General features: G+C 39.5%; 1 protein-coding gene across 1 annotated transcript in view; it reads left to right on the forward strand.

The window, feature by feature from the left end:
- Positions 1-21,751, forward strand: part of TOM1L1 (target of myb1 like 1 membrane trafficking protein) — a 54,694-nt gene that overhangs the window by 25,577 nt on the left and 7,366 nt on the right. The window contains exons 8-11 of the mRNA XM_045773048.2: positions 3,223-3,356; positions 8,349-8,409; positions 8,812-8,929; positions 9,812-9,908. Of these exons, the coding sequence (XP_045629004.2) occupies positions 3,223-3,356; positions 8,349-8,409; positions 8,812-8,929; positions 9,812-9,908 (410 nt within the window). The remainder of the gene's footprint in view (positions 1-3,222; positions 3,357-8,348; positions 8,410-8,811; positions 8,930-9,811; positions 9,909-21,751) is intronic.

A 21,751-nucleotide genomic window follows, 5' to 3' on the forward strand; every position in this document is an offset into this window, starting at 1 on the left:
AGCCCAACATGAGGCTCCATCCCAGGACCCCGAGATCATGACCTGAACCGAAGGCAGACGCTTAACTGTCTGAGCCACCCAGGCGTCCTGAGTTCATTAAATTTCTGTTGAGTTGAATAGACTGATGCTCTTTGTTGAATAATTGTTGATTTTAGGACAAAAGAGCTAAGGAGTTACTGAGGACAAAGGCTTTTGGGGAAATAAAATGTTGACAATATTTGGTTAGGAAAAACAAACCGAAGGATTCTACTGAGTTAATGATCTTTTTGAGTATGATCTTGACTTTTAATTTGCTATTCACTCAGCTGACGTCTGTGTAAGGAAAAAGGACTACAAGCAAGTAACCCTGAGAACTGTTTAGTTTTAAGGTGGCAGGGGTAGGGTTTTTTTTTATTTTTTTGCAGATAGAGATGTTCTCTAGGGCTCCTGCAGTCTGGGGAGGGAGGACAGAGAGGGAGGAAATATGTTGTGGGCTGATAATAAGAGTATCACCTTGCAGATAGTATTTCCAGAGAAGGCTTGCAAGAAACACATTTCTTCCCATTTTCACTTTTTCAAGGGAGATGTTCAGGCACTTCTATTTTTCTTTTTATTGAGTTGCACTGTGCTGCTGAATGGGGCAGGTTACGGTTGGAGTTGAAAGTGCAAAAGGACCTCCTTCCTTAATTCCTGAGTCCTCAGTGGAGGTCTAGGAGCCATCTGGATGTCAGGAGAGGAAGCTCTTAATGAGCTCTTTTTTGTTTTGCTCCAAAGACTTTTTGAATTGATTGTTAAATTCCCTTGAACTGAGAAGCCTACCTTTGCTTTGATATGGTATTTAAGGGGGGCAGTTCCAGGGGCTCTGTGATGGACATATGCACCAGCAGCTGTTACTCTGTGTTTTGACTCTCTCCCCCCCCACCGGCTCCCCACATCCACAGGTGCCTGCCATGGGGGAACTTCTGACCCATCCTCTTGGTTCATGGTGCTTGATCTAGGCTCTTTCCAGGTGGTGTGGCCCTCCTCTGAGACAGACATCAATTGAGAAGATCAGAGTGGGCTGGCTTTTGAAGAGGTTTTTCAAATTCTGCTCTGCAATCCTGCTGAGAAATGTGATGTTCCTTTCATGTTTCCATTCCATCTGTCTTTTGAGAGGGCAAAGAGAGGGTCTTCTTGTGACCGGGGGCTACTGATGTTGGCTGCAGATTCATTTCAAATTAATTTCTACATTTTTGTCACGAGCATCTCACAGCCATTGTATTTCCTTGATCTTGACATTGCTCTAGCAAGGCTGCCAGTGAGCAAGAACAATTTCATTATACTCAGTAACGCAAACGATCTCGTTCATCATGCGGGTTATGTGAAATGCTGTTCTTTGTTCTCTCCTTGGAATAATATTGGGTCCTGAGTAAAGGTGTATTACAAGATTGTATTAGCTATCTAGTTAACGTTCCAGTGATACTTCCTTATGCAATCATTAATACATTTATTGACTACCCACTGTATGCCAGACACCCCTGGGGTTTCCACTTTAGCATTTCCCATTTTTACAACAACGCTGCAAGATAATTGTTATCTTTGTTTTATAGATGTGTAAAAAACAAAACTGAATCTAAAATTTAACTAAATCCCATGTCAGGTATGCATATGGGAGTGGCCTTTTGTCTACTGAGTCTAGAGTCTGCTCTCTTTGCACTATTCCAGGGGGCCATACGAAAGCCAAATTTAGCCTACCACCTGTCTTTGTTTTATTAGGATATGGCCACACCCATTTATTTGCATATTATCCACGGTGCTTCTATGTTTTAATGGCAGAGTTGGGTAGTTCTGTTCTCTGACAGAGAACGCACAGTCCACAAAACAGAAGATATTAAATACAATCTGGGCCTTTAAGAAAAAAGTTTGCCAACCCCTGATGATAGTGGCCAGTCATTAGCAAATAGGACAGTTTTTCTGGCTGCAGATAGCGGTTACAAAACCCAGAGTCTATCCTTTATCAGTCTGTATTGCTTTTTCCTTTTCATTTCCTTTTTTCTCCTAAATATTTTTGTTAGGATTCTGTAGAGGGCAGTGGCTTTTACCTCTGAGTCCAAATGCCAGTTATTAATGCTTTGATTGATTTATTTAGAGATTTCCTGTCAGGACTCTTGTAATAGATGGTTTGAGATCCTAAATGGTTTTGCCGACTATAAGTTTTTCAGTGGGTCTGTCTTTCTTGAAGGGAGACAAGTCAGATAATGGAAGAGTCTGATGATTTAGCAAGTTCTGTCGCTCTCATTTTGAAGGTGTTCTTGCCTGACCTTAATGGACCATTACGCTTACAAATTCTAGCTGAGGTGGGTTTGAAGAGATGTGAATATTAGTTTTATGCTCCTCAGGCTTGCCTGTAAGGGTATAAGTTGTAAGGCAGCAGTTTTCAAATTGTCCGTGTATATAAGAAACACTCCAGGATGCTTACCAAAAAAACAAAAAAATGTAGATTCCCAGACCCTCAGCCCTGGAGATTCCAAATCAGTATGTTGGCTGTAGGTGCCCCTGATGCTTATGAGGAAAAGCTAGTTTGGGGAGTGCAGTCCTGGCTTAAAGCAGTGACCCCAGGTAGTCCTAACAAGCATAGTATCCCTATTTTTTTTTTTTTTAATTTTGGTTTGGTTTCCGTTGGAATGTGTTGTTGTAATTGTAAACTTTATTTTTTTAAGTAAAATGTAATAGGAAAATTACGGCACTATAAATGTATTTTAACTGCTACGTTCTTCTATCTCTAATAGCGACAGTAAGCATTTTGTGTTTTATGTAGTGCTTTATAGTCCTAGAGTTCCTCGTTATACACATCTCATTTGCTTTTTATGTCACCCCTTGAGGTAGATGTGGCAACTAGTATAACTTTCATTTATCAAATGAGGAAACTGAGATTTAGGAAACCAGTGATTTCTGTATTCTGCAGCTAGTAAGCGGCACCTCTAGAATTCCCATACACCAGTTCTAATTTCTAGTCTGGCATTCTGTGCAGTGCACCATAGTGTTCTTATGACACCTCATTTGGTTTTTAGAGGAAAATATAATCACGTGTAACTCATTGCCTTCTGATAAGAAGAACAAATTGTACGTAATTAAATACTTGGGTAATCTCCCATAGGTGACTCCCGGAGGAAGTGATCAACGGGCATATACTCACTGGTGCATCCGTTTCTTTATAGAACTTCCCTAGCACAGAAGAAGAAATTTCTCTCCTTTCTTTGACAGAAACTTTATAAGACAGGACGGGAGATGCAGGAGAGGATCATGGACCTGCTCATTGTGGTGGAGAATGAAGATGTAACCATTGAGCTAATTCAGGTGAACGAGGATTTGAATAACGCCCTCCTTGGATGTGAGAGGTGAGCTGATGTGCATCCTCCCCACCCTCCTCCACGTGTTGTTTCTCCAGCAGTGGCTCAGCGTTCTTGTAAGAGTACCTACTGGGTAAACAGTTAAGATCGGGAACAGCTTCAGGACAAGACTGCCTTCCTTCCAAGAGAGGGAACGTGGTCCTGGCCTTCTGGGAGCTTGTGATCTGGATTGCAAGAACAAGAGCACATCTGTGCACTGCTGGGAGCACTCTCGGGCATTGTAAATAACTGATCATAGCAGGGCCTGGATTTCATTCACCTTGATAATGTCTGCACTGAGCACATTGTAGACTCAAGCGGGTGAATAGTATAAACAAAGCATCTTAGTAAAAGTGAGGTTTATCCTAAGTTTGAGATGGACGGGAACATAAAACAGTGCAGGGAAGAGGGGAGGATATTTTATATGAAGAAAATAGTCTATACCAAACCAGAGCAGTAGTTTGGACATTTTGTATATGAACATAGATTTTTATTTTAAGTTTCCATTCAGAAAAGTATGAAGGCAAAAATTTTAAATACTCATCATTTTGTCACTAACATTTTTAGTATTTTTCCTACATTTTTTATAGTTGTGATCATGTAAAGAACGTACACTTCTGTTTCTCTTGATTTTATTCACCGTATAACAAGTATTTCCGTAGCCTACGCTTTGAAATCCTTTCGATAAGCTGTTATGTTTAAGAGCTCCGTAATAGTCTGTGTCTTTCCCAGTTCATTATTTGGCATGTTAGTTGTTTCTAACTCATTTATTCATCAGAGTAAGAGTCTTATCAACTATTGGGATAGGCAAGGCTCTAAGTCAGAAAAACACCTTAAGTACAAATAGACACACTTGGAAATTGAAATAAGTGCAGTGAAACAGTGCAGGAGGTCTGCTTGGTCAGAATATCAGCCGGGCCTAATCCAGGTGGGGAGGGGGAAGGGGAGTGTCGATGAGGAGGTGCCCCTATGGTGAGCACTGCAGAATGAGTGAGCATGGACGGAACAAGGAGCAGAGCAGGAGCTCGGAGGGTCTGTGAAGCTACAGAAAAGCACACAGGCTGGAGAGAGAGTGAGCAGCCAGGATCCAGCCCCCGGGAGCTGGGGCATGCCTAGACTGACAGGCGACTTTTTCTTCTGTCTTAATGTACAAAAACGTAGCTTCGTGTGGAATCTAACATAAAAACCAACAACAAGAAAAGCAAAAACAACGCAAAACCAAGTTCATAGGTGCAGAGGGACTTGGTGTGGTTGCCACAGGTGCAGGGGGGTGGGAGGCAGGTGTAATGGGAGGAAGGGGGTCAAAAGATAAAAAAATTAAAATTAAAATTAAAAAAATAAATAAAAGGAACAGCAATCAAATGTAATGTGTGGGCTTTACCGGGATCCTACTTTGAACACACTAACATTAAAAAACATTTAGTTGCTAAGGGGAGCAATTTGAATATGGATGGAATATTAATTAATATTAAGGACTTACGGGGGAAAATATAATGGTTAAGTCGGTGGTTAAGTTGGAAAATGTCTTTATTTTTGGAGAATGCCTTCTAAAATATCTAGGGATGAAATGTCATAAAGTCTATAATTTTAAATATTTCAGCAAAAATATATATAAAGCAAATATGGCAAAAAGATACACAGTTATTAAACTTAGCTGAGGAATACAGGGGTGTTCGTTATACTGTTCTCTTTACTTTCCTATAGGTTTGAAAACTTCCTAATAAGTTAATACAAAGATATCTGAGTTAACAATGTCACCCAAATAAAACAACTTATTTCAGTGCTTTTAAAATATTGTATAAAACAGTTGTACGTAAATGTACCCAAAGATCTATTATTAGGAACCTGAAGAAAGAGAAAAGAAAAAACAAATCCATTGTTCCAGGCAAGTCTCGTGGTCTCTTCCCAGAGCTATCCCTAGGACTTCTCCTCATTGTAATGCTAGAGTGTCTGAGCTCCCCACACTTTTTCTAGATCCTCATTCCTCAGTAGCAATGATGTCTGCATTTTGGGTGTGACAGTTTTCCCTTGTGTGGACCCTACTTAGTGGTTCATAAGGGAAATAGGGGAACAGCGCTGGATTCAAAAAAAAAAAGTTTTATGAATCAAATCTTGATGATTTCTGGGAAAATCGCTTAATTTTTTTAAGACTTGTTTGTTCCTGTCTATTAAAGAGGATAATATTACCTATTTACAGGGTTTCGTTGTTGTTTTGAGAACTAAATGAGTTAGTATATATGACGGCACCTTGGGGGGTGCTACCATGTTGACACACATTAAATATTAATTTCTTCCTCCTCCTCATTAACATCCTACTGGGCCTTTTAACTTATTGACTAGTTTTTGTTGTTTTTTTTCTTCTGTTGATCCGTGAATGAACCAAGAGAATCAGTGAAGTAAAACCAATACTATGAAATGAGTTTTTTCCTTCACTGTCTCTTACATACTGCCTATCGGAGACCCCAGCCCTTAATGTGAAGCGATGACCGAGCGTTGACTGAGCATGTGAGCCCAGCGACCAGTGTTGTCTGAGCACCGAACAGAATCTAATTTTTGCCTTTTGTTTTCTGTGGCATAAAGCTTAGTAAGTGGAAAAACAGCTCAGGAAAACCACATGGCTGTCAGAGTGCTGCCTCCTGGTTTTCATTTTGGGGAATTCTGTTACAAACCATTAAGACCACGGACTAAAAGCTTCTTCTGAAGGGGAATGTCTTTTAATTGGGTCCAGCTATCAAGAGATTGGGTTACTTCTGCGAATGGCTCACTCTGATTCAGCTCTGAACCATGTGTGCCAAAAGCACCTGCAGTCAGTTGTGGGACAGAAACACTTAAGTCTTAAGATTCAGAGAGAAGTGTTTTGCTTCTAGAAAAGATAGTCTTGGTGTACTTGTTTCCTATAGCTGCTCTTACAAATTGTCACAACTTTAGTGGTTCAAAACCGCATAAACTTACTATCCTACAGTTCTCTAAGAGTCCAAAATGGGTCTCGCCAGGCTAACATCAAGGTGTCAGTAGGGGGTCCATTCCTTTTTGGAGGCTCTAGAGGAGAGTCCGTTTGCTTCACTTTTGCAGCTTCTCGAGCCTGCCCACTCTCCTTGGCTCGTGATCCCTTTCCACCATCTTCAAAGCCAACACCATCTGGTTGAGTTTTTTTATATTGTATCATTCTTGCTTCCTCTTCTGCCTGCCTCTTCACGTTTAAGCGCCTTTGTGGTTACAGTGCTTATCTGTATATTCCAGGCTAATCTCCCTATTAAAGTCTCCCTATTAAGGCAACTTTCCATTTGCCATCCAACCTAACATATTCACTGTTCCAATGACTAGGATATAGCTATCTGGAAGGAGGGAGCCCCATTCTGTTCATCACAGTCTGCCCTCTCTTCCCCCAAAGATTCACATCCCTCCACATGCAAAATACATTTGCCCTATTCCAACATCCCCCAAAGTCTCTGCTCATTACATCTAGGGAAGAGTTGTGCAAATAAGAAAACAGAAGTTTGTTACTCGAGGCTTGTTCTGAGAGGGTTCTTCATACCCAGCACATAACTAGTGTACAAGAAGCCAATGCCGTAAGGAGGGGGAAGAAAAAACATGTGTTTTAGAAAGGGAAAAATCCTTAAACCTAAGTGCATGCTCTAATTTAATATGTTTCTAAAGCAACTCTTAGTTTGCAAAGCATTTCCACATTAATCCACCTGTATTATCTTTCTAGGGGTCGCCCCTGAGAATAACTTTCTGAGGAAATGCTTCAAATGCTGCTGTTCTCTTTTAGCAAAAAGATAGAGAACTGAGGATCAGAAGTTATGCCCACGATCCTATAGCTATGTGATGATAAAGCTGACACTCGATCCCTGGACTACTGCCTTCAGCTTCACTAGTCTTTCAAACCTATTATTTATTTATCTGCTCCTCTTTTATTCCCAATGTACGAGCAATGTAAAATTTAAGTTGTAAAACGTCGATATTTTTAGTGGATATCAGGTGTCATAAAAATGAAGATAAACAGTGAAAATATGTTAAATGTGTTTGAATTTTTATGGAACATTATTTATAATGGCAGGATTGGAAACAAATATTTGAGATTAAGAGTAGTTAAATGTGGGGGTGCCTGGGTGGCTCAGTCGGTTTAGCATCTGACTTTGGCTGTCATGATCTTGGGATCTTGGGATCGAGCCCTATGTTGGGCTCCATGCTCAGTGGGGAGTCTGTCTCTCCGTCTCCCTCTCCCCCCACTCATGTGCTCTCTCTCAAATGGATAGATTAAATCTGTTTTATAAAAAAAAAAAAAGAGTAGTTAAATGTGTGCTACGTTCATAAGGTAAAATATGCAGCCACTAAAAATTGCATTTCTGAATAACTGGAAAAATGCTCCCAACATAACTGAATTAGGATACAGAACTATGTGAAATCATGGCAAATAAGTTTAAAAATAGATTACTGTATGGTGACTAACAACAAAAAATTATTATAAAAAATAGATTAATTTACAGAAAAAGATACCAGAAGGAAATACATCATGATGTTAATAGGGACCATTTCTAGGTGATGGAACTACTACTAGTTTTTTGGGTTTTTTTTTTAAGATTTCATTTATCTGAGAGAGAGAGTGAGTGCATGAGCGGGGGCGGCTGGGCAGAGGGGAGAGAGGGAGAACCTCAAATGGACTCCATGCCCAATACAAGCCTGATATGGGGCTTGATCTCACGACCCAAGCCGAAATCAATAGTCAGACACTCAACCAACTGAGCCCCCCAGGCAACCCTATTACTAGTTTTTAATACGTATTCATTTTCTCACAGTTTTCTGTAAAGGCATTACTACCCCTATAAACTGGAAAGATTTTTTTTTTTTAAGTTATGAAAGTACTTTATTGGGAGTCGATGGGGATGAGCCTGATTATCTTTGTTCCTGAATATTTGCATGTTAATAATTTGTTAAGGATTATAGCATTTTCATATCTATTTTCTGTTAAATACTTACATTTTGCTAACTCTCAAACAGATTCACTCGGAACCAACAAAGGATTTTGGAGCAAAATAGGAACCAGAGGGAAGATGCCAGTGTAAGTGAACGGAAATGTTACAAAAAACAACTGAACATTTTACACATTGTACAGGAGGGAATAAGGCTTACGTAGAACAAGTCTTAAAACAGAAGAAGCATCATTAACAATCTGGAATGGTTTTGGTGGTGTAGAGTATTTGCCTTAACAACTCAGTATTATTAAGTTACTAATAAGAAGTCATAAGAAGATTGTCTGATTAAGCAGCAACTCATGTAGATGGTGAGATGCGATTACTACGAGTGTTGCCTGTTGAATAGAGAATTCTCCTTCGAGATGCATCCAAATAGGATTTTCCTTTCTCAAAAAAAAAAAAAAAAAAAAGTCCCCAGGGAAGAAAACCATGATAAATTACCTGACACATGTTTTTCTGAATTGTGTTTTTGTTTGCTTTGTTTTCAGACTACCAGTGAACCTTCTGCCCCCTCCTGTGATCTCTTGGACCTTAGGCTCGGTTCTCCAATGCCTAGGGCCACTCTGGGAGAACTCAACACCGTGAATGCTCAGCTTTCAGACTTAAGTAAATAAGCACATGGGCCTTTCAGACCAGCAGAAGAGCTTGATGTGAAACAGTTCTGCTTGGTTTCATGATTAAAAATGCAACATGGGGAGGACTGAAGTCAGTTTGAATATCAGAGAACTGTATCAGGAGATGTAATTATTCTTTGGCGAGTGGTTGGCTCAAACCCAGCAATGGGATATATGGGGGGGGGCGGGTTGGATCCCTGAAACTCATCCCCCTGGCTTAGAATCTCATCGAATTCACCTGGCCTGCTTTTATAAATGTGGTTCAGCATCATGGCCAAACTTAAAACCACTCTGAACCACACACTATGACTTTTGGGTTTCTCTGCTATGCTACAGCATTTAGGTAAGGAAATATTTGATGCAGGTAGAGAAAGTCAGGAATTAGGAGGACTGATCTACATGGTGGTGAAATGTGGAGGAAAAAACACAGGTTTTTGAGGTAGAAGTCCAAGTTGAAATCCCCTGTCTGCCACCTGATAGCCACCCAGCTTTGAGATTATCCTCCTTTGGGGTGTCTTACTTAGGATTATAGGAAGTTGAGAGTTTGGGGAGGAGAGGGTAGAGCTCCATATATGCCCTAGCTTTTTACTTCTGTGCTTGAAAGAATAAGACACACAAAATCCCTTCCATTCTAGATCAGTTTGGGATTTCAGAAAATCTGATATAATAACATTTGTTACCTTCACAACATCCTCTTCTTGTGGCCACATTTCTCTTTCCAGTTACCATTAATAATGTCCTTTAATTTGTTTGAGGAAATCATTTTATGGCAGCAGTAATATCTGTTTTGTTTTTGTTTTTATTGTGGAAAATCGAACAGAACAACTGAATGACAAAATGTTTTAAAGCCAAACCAGTCCATTTTGTGTTCTAGATTTCAGCTCTCCAAGTCCTGTTGTAACAAACAACTTGAACCCCAGTCTTCGTCCACAGGTGGATTTGCTAGCCTTGGAAAATACAGAAACACCCCTGTAAGTATGTCCAGTAATACCCCAGAGGTAATACCATCTCCTTCTGATTCCTCATATTTAAGACAGCGTGACGTAAGAGAAAAAGTAGAGGCTTAGGAAATAGACGGTCCTGAGTTAGAATCTCAGCTCTGCTTTCTACCAGCTGTGTGACCTTGGATGAGAAACTTCACCAGTGTGAACCTCATTTTTCTTCTGAGAGTACCTCCTAGGATTCTTGCAAATATTCTGTGAGATGCTGTATGTACTTCCTAATACAGCGCTTTAGTGGTAAGCCTTCCAAAAGTTATTTATGTTATTTTTCAGTGGTAACAGGAGGTGGGGGAAGAACAAGGGGAATTGAATGACAAGGGAGTTCAAACAAATAATGGCCACACCCGTTATGGATCACTTGCCATTGCCAGGCACTTTGCTAAGCTGTGTTTGTTTATTCCATTTAATCTTTGCAAAAACTCTCGGACCTATGCTGTTGTCATCATGCCCATTTTACAGGAGAAAAGGCTGAGATGTAGGGAATAGAAATGGCCCAAGTTCATACAGGTATGAAGAAGCAGATCAGACAAACTGATAGTTCACCAAAAAATGGATCCAAATGGCCCATAAACAGATACAGTGATGCTCAATCTTATTTATATTTACAGAAATATAAATTAAACTACAATGACTTTAGTTTTAACCTCGCAGATTGGTGAGAGTCTGAATGTTTCTTAACATGCCTTATTGGGTATGGAAAGACAGTATCACAAAATTATGCAGTTCTTACAAGGCGCAAGTGGGAGTATCTATTACAATTACAAGTGCATTTACCTTTGAGCCCACCATCTCATTCCTAGGAATTCATACTCGCTTATGCAAAATGAGGTGTTTACAAGATTATTCTTGACAACATTTGGGCACAGCTAATAACTGGAAATGATTCAAGTATGCCTCAGTTGTGGCCTAAATATTGACACAATGTATTACTATACAGCTAGGGGACAAGTGTAGACTCTGTGAGGGCCAATCACTAATATATTATGAAATGAAAGAGTGTGCAAAGTAATGTGTGTATACTATCTTACATTTGCTTAAGAAAGTAGGAAATAATATAAACATTTTCCTCTTTGCATAAAGAAACACAAGAAGAATGCAGAAGAAACTAAAAAAGGCACGATTCACTTAAGGTCAAGGAGAAGCAGGATAGAGTAGATACAGCAAAAAATAAACAGAAGCTGGATTTTCTGTATGTCAGAGGCTGGGTTTTTTTCCTTTTAAATGTATATATTTTAAGTAATAGACAACGCATTTCCATGATTCAGGTATCAAAATGATATAAAAAGATCTGCAAGGACAGTACTTAGTACTTGATCTCACCCCACCCCCATGCTTCCCATTCCCCCTCTCCTATGTCATATCCTGCTCTTACCCTGGTAGCCACTTTCTTATTTGTCTTTCAAAGTGTCTTTGGGTAAATAATGAATATGATTTTTTTCTCCTTTATTAAATGCAGCATACCATACGTATTCTTCTGACCCTTGCTTTTGTTTTTCATTCAACATAGCTTGGCATATCTTGATAAAAATACATATGTTTTTACATTAGTGGATTTAGACATATTTTTAGAGTTGCCCACTGTTTTTACTGAGTGTACCCAATCACTGAATTACTTTTCTACATTAAAAAAGAAATCGGCAGGGGGGCAGGGGGCAGGGAGAGGGAAATGAGAAAGGAGAATCAAACTGGGAAGAAAGAGAAACAAAAGGCAAGAAGAGGACTGAGGAAAGCTTCATGTGCTGGGAAAGAATAGTGTCTGAGGCTGTGTCATGAATGACCAGTTGGGTCAGTACCTCTGGTCTTGACTAACTGTGATGCACGTAATGTTGCAATCTGTAGGCAGATTTCCAGGAAGTTGCTTAGTAAATAATGTGATCTAAAGTAACTGATTCTGTTTTCCTTTATCCTGCAAATCGTGTTGTGTAATGAGGAGGAGTGATTATATAAATGAAATCCAATTACAAAAATGTCTCTTATAAAGCTTATTAAAAAGATCAAACCCTAGCTAATAGCTGCTTATTTTAATCTGTAATATCGGTGATCTCATACTTGAGTGTGCATGAAAATTACTTGGGGGATTACTAAAAAGTAAAATTGCTGGCCCCCAGAAATTCTGACTCAGTAGTAGGGCTCCTCGGTTTTAAAAAGCATCCCAGGAGAATCATAAAGCAGTACTTTGCTGATCGTACATTAGAAACCCTATAATGGTTGTCCACCTAACATTCAGATGCCAAAATAATTATAGTTCTTGGAATTCACTGGAATAAAAGATAATGTGTAATATCAGTATTTTGTTTTCTAGTTTGTTTCAAATTTTTGAAAGAGCTTATACCTGAGTGACTATAGTTAGACCAGTTTTTTAGTGTCAGGAATTGAAGCACTGAAGTTACCTAAGGTATGTATTCTGGGTTAAATAGTGTGCCGGAGATATGAAATTTTGCCTTTCACATATGAAAGACAAAATCAGCCATCAAAAATATCTTAGAGCCTTCAGAGTTTTCCACCCCTCTGTTTGTTCACCATCATGGAACAAGTGGGTGATGGAATTACTCTAACAGAAAGGAATCTTGAAAAACAATGATTATGGGATAAAGTGTAATAGGTCATATTTATGGTCCATTTACTATCAGGCAACAAGCTAACAAGAATAAGAAAGGTTTACTGATTACTTACTAGTGCTCCCAGTAGGACTGGGAGGTAAATATACCATCGTTCTCATTTCTTCACAAGTGAAGAAACCAAGGCTGCAGAAGATTAACCTGCCCAAAGGTATTGCCCAGCTACTGCAGAAACAGGTTTCAAATTCAAGTGGGTCTGATTTCAGTGCCTGCTTTCTCTTTTTTCTTTCTGTGCTTTAATTAATTTTATTTTAAAAATTTCCATAAGGTGAAATTTCATCTACTTAAAATTGTTTTTCTTTGGTGTGCAGTCCTATGAATTTTAACATACGTACAGACTCCCGTAACCACCACCACAGGGTACAGGATAGTTCATCACCCCCCAGATTCCTTCGTGGTGTTCCTTTATAGTCACACTGTCCCACACTCACCCCCCAGCAACCACCAGTCTGTTTTCTGTCACTGTAGTTTGTGTTTTGAAGAATGGCATCTAAATAGACTCATACAGTGTGTCCTATCTCTAGAAAAGGCTGTGTAAAAGTGGCGTTTGCTTCATGGATTCTGAAGCTCTGTTATTAAGTGCATGTGCAGTATTGTTGTGTCTTCTTGGTGAATTGATCCTTAAAGCATTAAGTGTAGTCCCTTTTCATCCCTTGTGATTTTCTTTGCCCTGCTGTCTACTTTGATATTAATATAGCTACTCTAGATTTCTTTTGATTAGTGTTTGCATGGTATATTGCTTTTCATCTTTTAACTATATAAAAATATTTGAAGTGCATTTCTTGTAGATAGCATATAGTTGGGTCATGCATTTTTATGTATTCTTATAATTTCTTTCTTTAATTGGTGTCTTTTCGACCATTTACATTTAATGTAGTTATGTTTGGATTTAGGTTTAACATTATATAGCTTATTTGTTTTCTTTGTTGTTTTTTTTCTGTTTCCTCCTTACTACAGTCTTTTGGATTGTTTGAATGTTTTCAGTATTCCGTCTTATCTACTACGAGTTTAGTTGTAACTTTGTGGGGTTTATATTATGAGGAAGGAGGGGCCTGGTTGCTTTAAGGATTGCAATGCATAATATTTTAGTCTACATACAGCCAAATTAATTCCTGTGGTTTTCAACCACCCAGTTTGTGGTGATTTTTCTCACATGTGAGAATGTCTTTATTTCATCTTTGTTCCCGAGGGATGTTTGCAATGGATATAGAATTCTGGGTTGATGGGTTTTTTTCTTTCAGTTTTTAAACATTCCTCCACCCTCTTCTGGCCTAAATGGTTTCTAATGAGAAATCTATATGCATTCACATCATTGTTCTCCTATAGATAATGTGTTGTTTTCTTTATGTTATGCTTTAAGAATTTTTTCCCTGATTCTGAAGTTTGATTATATGTCTGGACATGGATTTCTTTTGGTTAATTCTGTTTGGGATTTGCTGACAGTATTCATTTCCTATGGTTGCCATCACAAAAATCACCACAAACTGGGTGGTTGAAAACCACAGGAATTAATTTTCTCATAGTTCTGGAGGCTGGAAACCTGAAATCAGCAGGGCCACACTCCCTGCAGGGCTCTTACAGGACAAGCCATTCTTCATCTCTTCCAGCTTCTGATGACTGTTGGCATTTTTTTGGCTTCCTTGGCTTGGCCCACATCACTCTACTTTCTGCCTCTACCTTCATGTTGCCTTCTCTGTGTGTTTCAAATCTCCCTCTGCTTTTCTCTTTAAGATCACTTTGTCATTGGATTTAAGGCTCATTCGAGTAATATAGGATGATATCATTGTCTCAAGATCCTTAACTTAATTACATCAGAAAAGACGCATTTCCAAATAAAGTCACATTCACAGGTTCCAGGAATTAGGACAAGGACATACCTTTTGCAGGTGGGGGCACCATTCAATCTACTACACTGCATTTCTTGAATCTGTGGGTTTATGTCGTTCATCAAATTTGTGAAGTTTTCAGCCTTATGGTTAAAATACTTCTTCAACATTACACGTTCTACTGTCCCTCTGGGATGCTTGATGACACAAACGTTAGATCTGGTATCATTGTCTGGTAAATCCCTAGAGTTCTCTGTTCATTACTTTTTTCACTCTCTGTTTTGTTTTTTTAAGATGGGATAATTTCTATTGATTTAGGTTCAATTTGCTGCCTGTTTCTTTTTTTTTAGATAAATAAATCTTTTTAATTTAAATTCAGTTAGTTAACATATAATATATTATTAGTTTCAGAGGTAGAGTTCAGTGATTCATCAGTCTTATTAATACCTGGTGCTCATTATATCACATGCCCTTCTTAATGTCCATCACCCACCCAGTTACCCTACCCTGCAGCCCCCTCTTCTCCAGCAACCTTCAGTTTCATTTCTATGTCTCTTGTGGTTTGGCTCCCTCTCTGACTTCATCTTGTTTTATTTTTCCCTCCCTTCCCCTATGATCCTGTTTTGTTTCTTAAATTCCAAGTATGAGTGAGATCATATGAAAATTATGTTTCTCTGATTGACTTATTTTGCTTAGGATAATACCCTCTAGTTCCATCCATGTCATTGCAAATGGAAGATTTCTCTTTTTTTGATGGCTGAGTAGTATTCCATTGTATATACATAACAGAACTTCTTCATCCATACATCTGTCAATGGACATCTGAGCTCTTTCCATAATTTGACTATTGGAGACATTGCTGCTATGAACATTGGGGTGCAGATGTCCCTTCAGATCACCACATTTGTATCTTTGGGGTAAATACTCAGTACTGCAATTGCTGGATCATAGGGTAGCTCTATTTTCAACTTTTTGAGGAAGCTCCATACTGTTTTCCAGAGTGGCTGCATCAGCTTGCATTCCCACCAACAGTATAGGAGGGTTCCCGTTTCTCCGCATCCTCACTGACATCTGTCATTTCCTGACTTGTTAATTTTAGTCATTCTGACTGGTGTGAGGTGGTATCTCATTGTGGTTTTGATTTGTATTTCCCTGATGCCAAGTGATGTTGATCATTTTTTCATGTATCTGTTGGCCATTTGAATGTTTTCTTTGCAGAAATGTTTGTTCATGTCTTCTACCCATTTCTTGATTGGACTGTTTGCTCTTTGGGTATTGAGTTTGATAAGTTCTTTATAGATTTTGGATACTAGCCCTTTATCTGATAAGACATTTGCAAATATCTTCTTCCATTCTGTCCATTGTCTTTTGGTTTTGTTGACTGGTTCCTTTGCTGTGCAAAAGCATTTTATCTTGAAGTCCCAATAGTTTAGTTTTGCCTTTGTTTCCCTTGCCTTTGGAGAAATGTCTAGACAGAAGTTTCTGCTGCCAAGGTTGAAGAGGTTGCTGCCTGGGTTCTCCTCTAGGATATTGATGGATTCCTGTCTCACATTTAGGTCTTTCATCCATTTCGAGTCTATTTTTGTGTATGGTGTAATTCTTCTGCATGTGGATGTCCAGTTTTCCCAGCACCATTTGTTGAAGAGACTGTCTTCTTTTCATTGGATATTCTTTCCTGCTTTGTTGAAGATTAGTTGACCATAGAGTTAAGGGTCCATTTCTGGGTTCTCTATTATGTTCCATTGATCTGTGTGTCTGTTTTTGTGCCAGTGCCATACTGTCTGGGTGATTACAGCTTTGTAAAAGACCTTGAAGTCCAGAATTGTGATATCACCAGCTTTGGTAGTCTTTTTCAACATTCCTTTGGCTATTCGGGGTCTTTTCTGGTCCATACAAATTTTAGGATTATTTGTTCCAGCTCTGTGAAAAAGGTTGATGGTATTTTGATAAGGATTGCATTGAATGTATAGATTACTCTAGGTAGCATAGACATTTTAACAGTATTTGTTCTTCCCATGCATGAGCATGGAATGTTTTCCCATTTTTGCTGTCTTTCTCAGTTTCTTTCATGAGTGTTCTATAGTTTTCCGAGTACAGATCCTTTGCCTCTTTGGTTAGATTTATTCCTAGGCATTTTATAATTTTTGGTGCAATTGTAAATGGGATCGACTCCTTAATTTCTCTTTCCTTTGACTTATTGTTAGTGCATAGAATGTGACTGATTTCTGTGCATTGATTTTATATCCTGCCACTTTGCTCAATTCCTACATGAGTTCTAGCAATTTTGGAGAGAAGTCTTTTGGGTTTTCCAAATACAATATCATGTCATCTGCAAAGAGTGAGTGTTTGACTACTTCTTTACCGATTTGGATGCCTTTTATTTCCTTTTGTGGTCTGATTGCTGAGGTTAGGACTTCCAGTACCATGTTGAACACCAGTGGTGATAGTCGACATCCCTGCCATGTTCCTGACCTTAGGGGGAAAGCTCTCAGTTTTTCCCCATTGAGAATGATATTTGCGGGGCGCCTGGGTGGCTCAGTCGTTAAGCGTCTGCCTTCGGCTCAGGGCATGATCCCAGGACCCTGGGATCGAGCCCCACATCAGGCTCCCTGCTGGGAACCTGCTTCTTCCTCTCCTACTCCCCCTGCTTGTGTTCCCTCTCTCGCTGGCTGTCTCTCTCTCTGTCAAATAAATAAATAAAATCTTTAAAAAAAAAAAGAATGATATTTGCTGTGGGCTTTTTGTATATGCCTTTTATGATATTGAGGTATAATCCCTCTATCCCTACACTGTGAAGAGTTTTAATCAAGAAAGGATGCTGTACTTTGTCGATTGCTTTTTCTGCATCTATTGAGAGGATCATATGATTCTTGTCCTTTCCTTTATTAATGTAGTGTATCACATTGACTGATTTGCAGATATGGAACCACCTTGCATCCCAGGAATAAATCCCACTTGGTTGTGGTGAATAGTCCTTTTAATGTACTGTTGGATCTTATTGGCTAGTATCTTGGTGAGAATTTTTGCATCCATATTCATCAGGGACATTGGTCTGTAGTTCTCCTTTTTGGTGGGGTGTTTGTCTGGTTTTGGGATCAAGGTAATGCTGGCCTCACAGAAAGAGTTTGGAAGTATTCCTTCCATTTCTATTTTTTTGAAACAGCTTCAAAAGAATAGGTATTCATTCTTCTTTAAATGGTCAAATTCCCCCTGGAAAGTCATCTGGCCCTGGGCTCTTGTTTGTAGGGAGATTTTTGATCACTGCTTCAATTTCCTTGCTGATTATGGTTCTATTCAGGTTTTCTATTTCTTCGTGTTTCAGTTTTGGTAGTTTATACGTCTCTAAGAAGGCATCCATTTCTTCCAGATTGCCTCATTTGTTGACATATAGTTGCTCATAAGATATTCTTATAATTGTTTGTATTTTCTTGGTGTTGGTCATGATCTCTCCTCTTTCCTTCATGATTTTATTCGTTTGGGTCCTTCTCTTTTCTTTTTGATGAGTCTGGCCAGGAATTTATCATCAGTCTTATTCTTTCAAAGAATCAGCTCCTAGTTTTATTGATCTGTTCTTTTCTTTTGGTTTCTATTTCATTGATTTCCGCCCTAATCTTTATTAATTCTCTTCTCCAGCTGGGTTTAGGCTTTATTTGCTGTTCTTTCTCCAGCTCGTTAGGTGTAAGGTTAAGTTATATATTTATGACCTTTCTTGTTTCTCAAGAAAGGCTTGTATTGCTATATACTTCCCTCTTAGGACTGCCTTTGCTGCATCCCAAAGGTCTTGAACAATTGTGTTTTCATTTTCATTTGTTTCCATGAATTTGTTTAATTCTTCTTTAATTTCCTGGTTGACCCATTCATTTTTTTAGTAGGATGTTCTTTAGTCCCCATGTATTTGAGTTCTTTCCAAATTACCTCTTGTGATTGTGTTCCAGTTTCAAAGCATTGTAGTCTGAAAATATGTAGGGAATGATCCCAGTCTTTTGGTACTGGTTGAGCCCTGAATTGTGAGCCTAGTATGTGATCTATTCTGGAGAATGTTCCAGAGAACATTGTGTATCCTGTTGCTTTAGGATGGAATGCTCTGAATATATCCGTGAAGTCCATCTGGTCCAGTGTGTCATTTAAAGCCCTTGCCTCAAGACAAAACCAGAGAGAGAGAGACGAACCATAAGAGTCTCTTAATCATAGGAAACAAACTGAGGGTTGCTGGAGGGGAGGGGGTGGTGGGGTAAATAGTTGATGGACATTGGGAAGGGTATATGTTGTAATGAGCACTGGGTATAAGACTGATGAATCACAGACCTCTACCCCGTAACAAATAATACATTATATGTTAATAAAAAAATAAGTTAAAATAAATAAAAAATAAAGCCCATGCTTCCTTGTTGATCTTCTGCTTAGATGATCTGTCCATTGCAGTGAGTGGGGTGTTAAAGTCCCCTATTGTTGTATTATTATCAATACGTTTCTTTAATTTCTTATTATTTTGTTATTAATTGGTTTATATAATTGGCTGCTCCCATGACATAAATATTTACAATTGTTAGATCTTCTTATTGAATAGACTCTTTAATTATGATGCAGTGTCCTTCCTCATCGCTTATTACAACCTTTGTTTTAAAATCTAATTTGTCTGATATAAGGATTGCCACCCCAGCTTTCTTTTGATGTCCATTAGCATGATAAATGGTTTTCCCACCCCCTCACTTTCAATCTGGAGGTGTCTTTGGGTCTAAAATGAATCTCTTGCAGATAGCATATCAATGGGTCTTGCTTTTTTATCCAGTTTGATACCCTGTGTCTTTTGATTGGGGCATTTAGCCCATTTACACTGAGTAACTATTGAAAGATATGTATTTAGTGCCATTGTATTACCTGTAAAGTCACTGTTTCTGTATATTATCTCTGTTCCTCTCTGGTCTGTTACTTTGGGGCTCTCTCTTTGCTTAAAGGATCCCCTTTTAATATTTCTTTAAATTTTTTCTTAACGATTTTATTCATTTATTTGAGAGAGAGCAAGCACGAGCAGGGGGGAGGGGCAGAGGAAGAGAGAGAAGCAGACTCCCCGCTAAGCAGGGTGCCCAATGCGGGACTTAATCCCAGGACCCCGGGATCATGGCCCTAGCCGAAAGTAGACGCTGAACCAACTGAGCCACCCAGGTGCGCCTCCTCTTTAATATTTCTTGCAGGGCTGGTTTAGTGATCACAAATTCTTTCAGTTTCTGTTTGTCCTGGAAACTCTTTATCTCTCCTTCTATTCTGAATGACAGCCTTGCTGGATGAAGTATTCTTGGCTGCATAGTTTTCTCATTTAACATCTTGATTCTGAGACCACATACTGTCCCACCTAGGATTCTGCCCTGCTTCACCACCTGAGGGCCTTTCAGGCCAGGACGACCCTCACCGAGGCAGACTTCTAAAAGTTCTGAGTTTGCACTCTGTTGCTCTGTCATCTTTGGGAGCCAGCTTATGGAGTCTCCCTCTCCCCCCACCCAACGGTTTATCTTCCAATATATCGCCTCAGATTCCTTCTCCACACTTCCTACCTTGCAGAAAGTGGCTGCTTTTCTAATTCTAGAGTTGCAGTGGTTCTTTTCTTAGGTCTCCGGTGGAGTTTGCTGGTGTTCTGAATGATTTGACAGTTACCTAGCTGAATTCCTGGGACCAGACGAAACTAAGGTCTCCTCCTCCACCACCTCGGACTCCTCTGCCGCCTATATCCTCTGTCATCTCCATTTTGCTATGGAGCTCATTCTGTAAATTTTTTTAAAAGTTCAGTTAATGTATTTTTGATTCTGAAGTTACAGTTTGGCTCTTCTTTGTATCTTATTTTTCTTTGAAACAACTTTCTATTTTTCCATTTTTTTCCCATGAGTATTCACAGTTGCTGGTTGAGGCACTTGTATAAGAGCTGCTTTAAAATCTGAGATCATTTTAACATCTGTGTCCTCTTGATATTGACTTCTGTTGTTTGCCTTTTCTTTTGCCTGTTGAAACTTTTCCAGTTCTTCACATGCCTAGTAATTTTGGATTGTATTCCTGGGCATTTTTAATGTTATGATTCCTTGCTCTTATTTAAATCCTGTGAGAAAATGGTGCTATTTTGATTTTAGAAGGCAAACAGCCGCCTTAAGTTCATGCCTCAGCTTCAGCCTGCCACCTTTGTGCTAGATTTGGTAACATGGAGGGCACTGGTTCCAAAGTAGTTACGTTTTCAAAGCCTTTGTGGTGCTGTTCCGACCTTTCTCGTGTGTGCCACCCTGAGGCTTGGATGGCTGTGTGTTTAGTTCTCGATATTTTTTGTATCCCGACTGGGATCAAATCCACAAAGGCACAGATCAAGGAGTGAGCTCAGGACTTCATAAACAGCTTTAAGATTTTTCTGAATTCCCCCCTCTTTGTGATTTCTCTGGTGCTTTGCTTTCCTAGGATTTGCCTTTTTGGGTCTGTAGTCAGAAAGCTGGAGATTCAGGGGCACCTGGGTGGCTCAGTCATTAAGCGTCTGCCTTCGGCTCGGGGCATGATCCCAGGGTCCTGGGATCAAGCCCCACGTGGGGCTCCCTGCTCCTCTGGGAGCCTGCTTCTTCCTCTCCCACTCCCCCTGCTTGTGTTCCCTCTCTCGCTGGCTGTTTCTCTCTGTCAAATAAATAAATATAATCTTGAAAAAAAAAAAAAGCTGGAGATTCAGTTACCCTACTCTATGCTGTGCATTTCCTTGACTGTGCATGTGTCTGGGACCATAGGAAACAAAAACAAGACAGAGTTAGGCGCTGTCCTCTGGGATCATAGTCATACTTGTTGAAGAAGAAGGGTCCCCTCAGATGAACAAACCTCTATAGGTCCCTCTTGCTTCTACTCTCATTGCAGCCCCTTTGGGATTGCCTCAGGTTTAGAGGGCAAGAGAATAGGAAGAAAAAGAGAAAAGAGGAAAAGGGATTTCCATACTATCTCTGAGCATTAGGACTTCTATCTCCTGTTCCTTGAGTGAGAACAAAAGGGCTTCTCCTGGAACTGTCTGTCCTTGCTGCCACTCTTGGGTTTTAAGCTGCACTGCATTCAGGTTTGGGTATTCAAGAGGGGCAAAAATAAATATGTTCACAATGATCTGGTGATACTCAGATTCCAGTCTTCTTTCCCAGTCATCCTGTAACTATTTACTTTTCAGCCCTCAAATATTTGCCCCATGTATCCTGTCCACATTTTATAGTTGCCCCCATTGGGAGAGACAGGGCAAAGTGTGTGTGTGTTCTATCTTCCATAGAACCAGGACCCTTCCCACCTCCTTCCTAACCTCTACTCTGGATTGCTTCTCATCCTTCTCATCCTTCAGGAAAGATGGGGTGATAGCTACTGTGATGGAAACATT

Source organism: Ursus americanus, chromosome 23, assembly GCF_024610735.1.
Source record: "Ursus americanus isolate L20-20 chromosome 23, mUrsAme1.1.p, whole genome shotgun sequence".
Taxonomy (NCBI): domain Eukaryota; kingdom Metazoa; phylum Chordata; class Mammalia; order Carnivora; family Ursidae; genus Ursus; species Ursus americanus.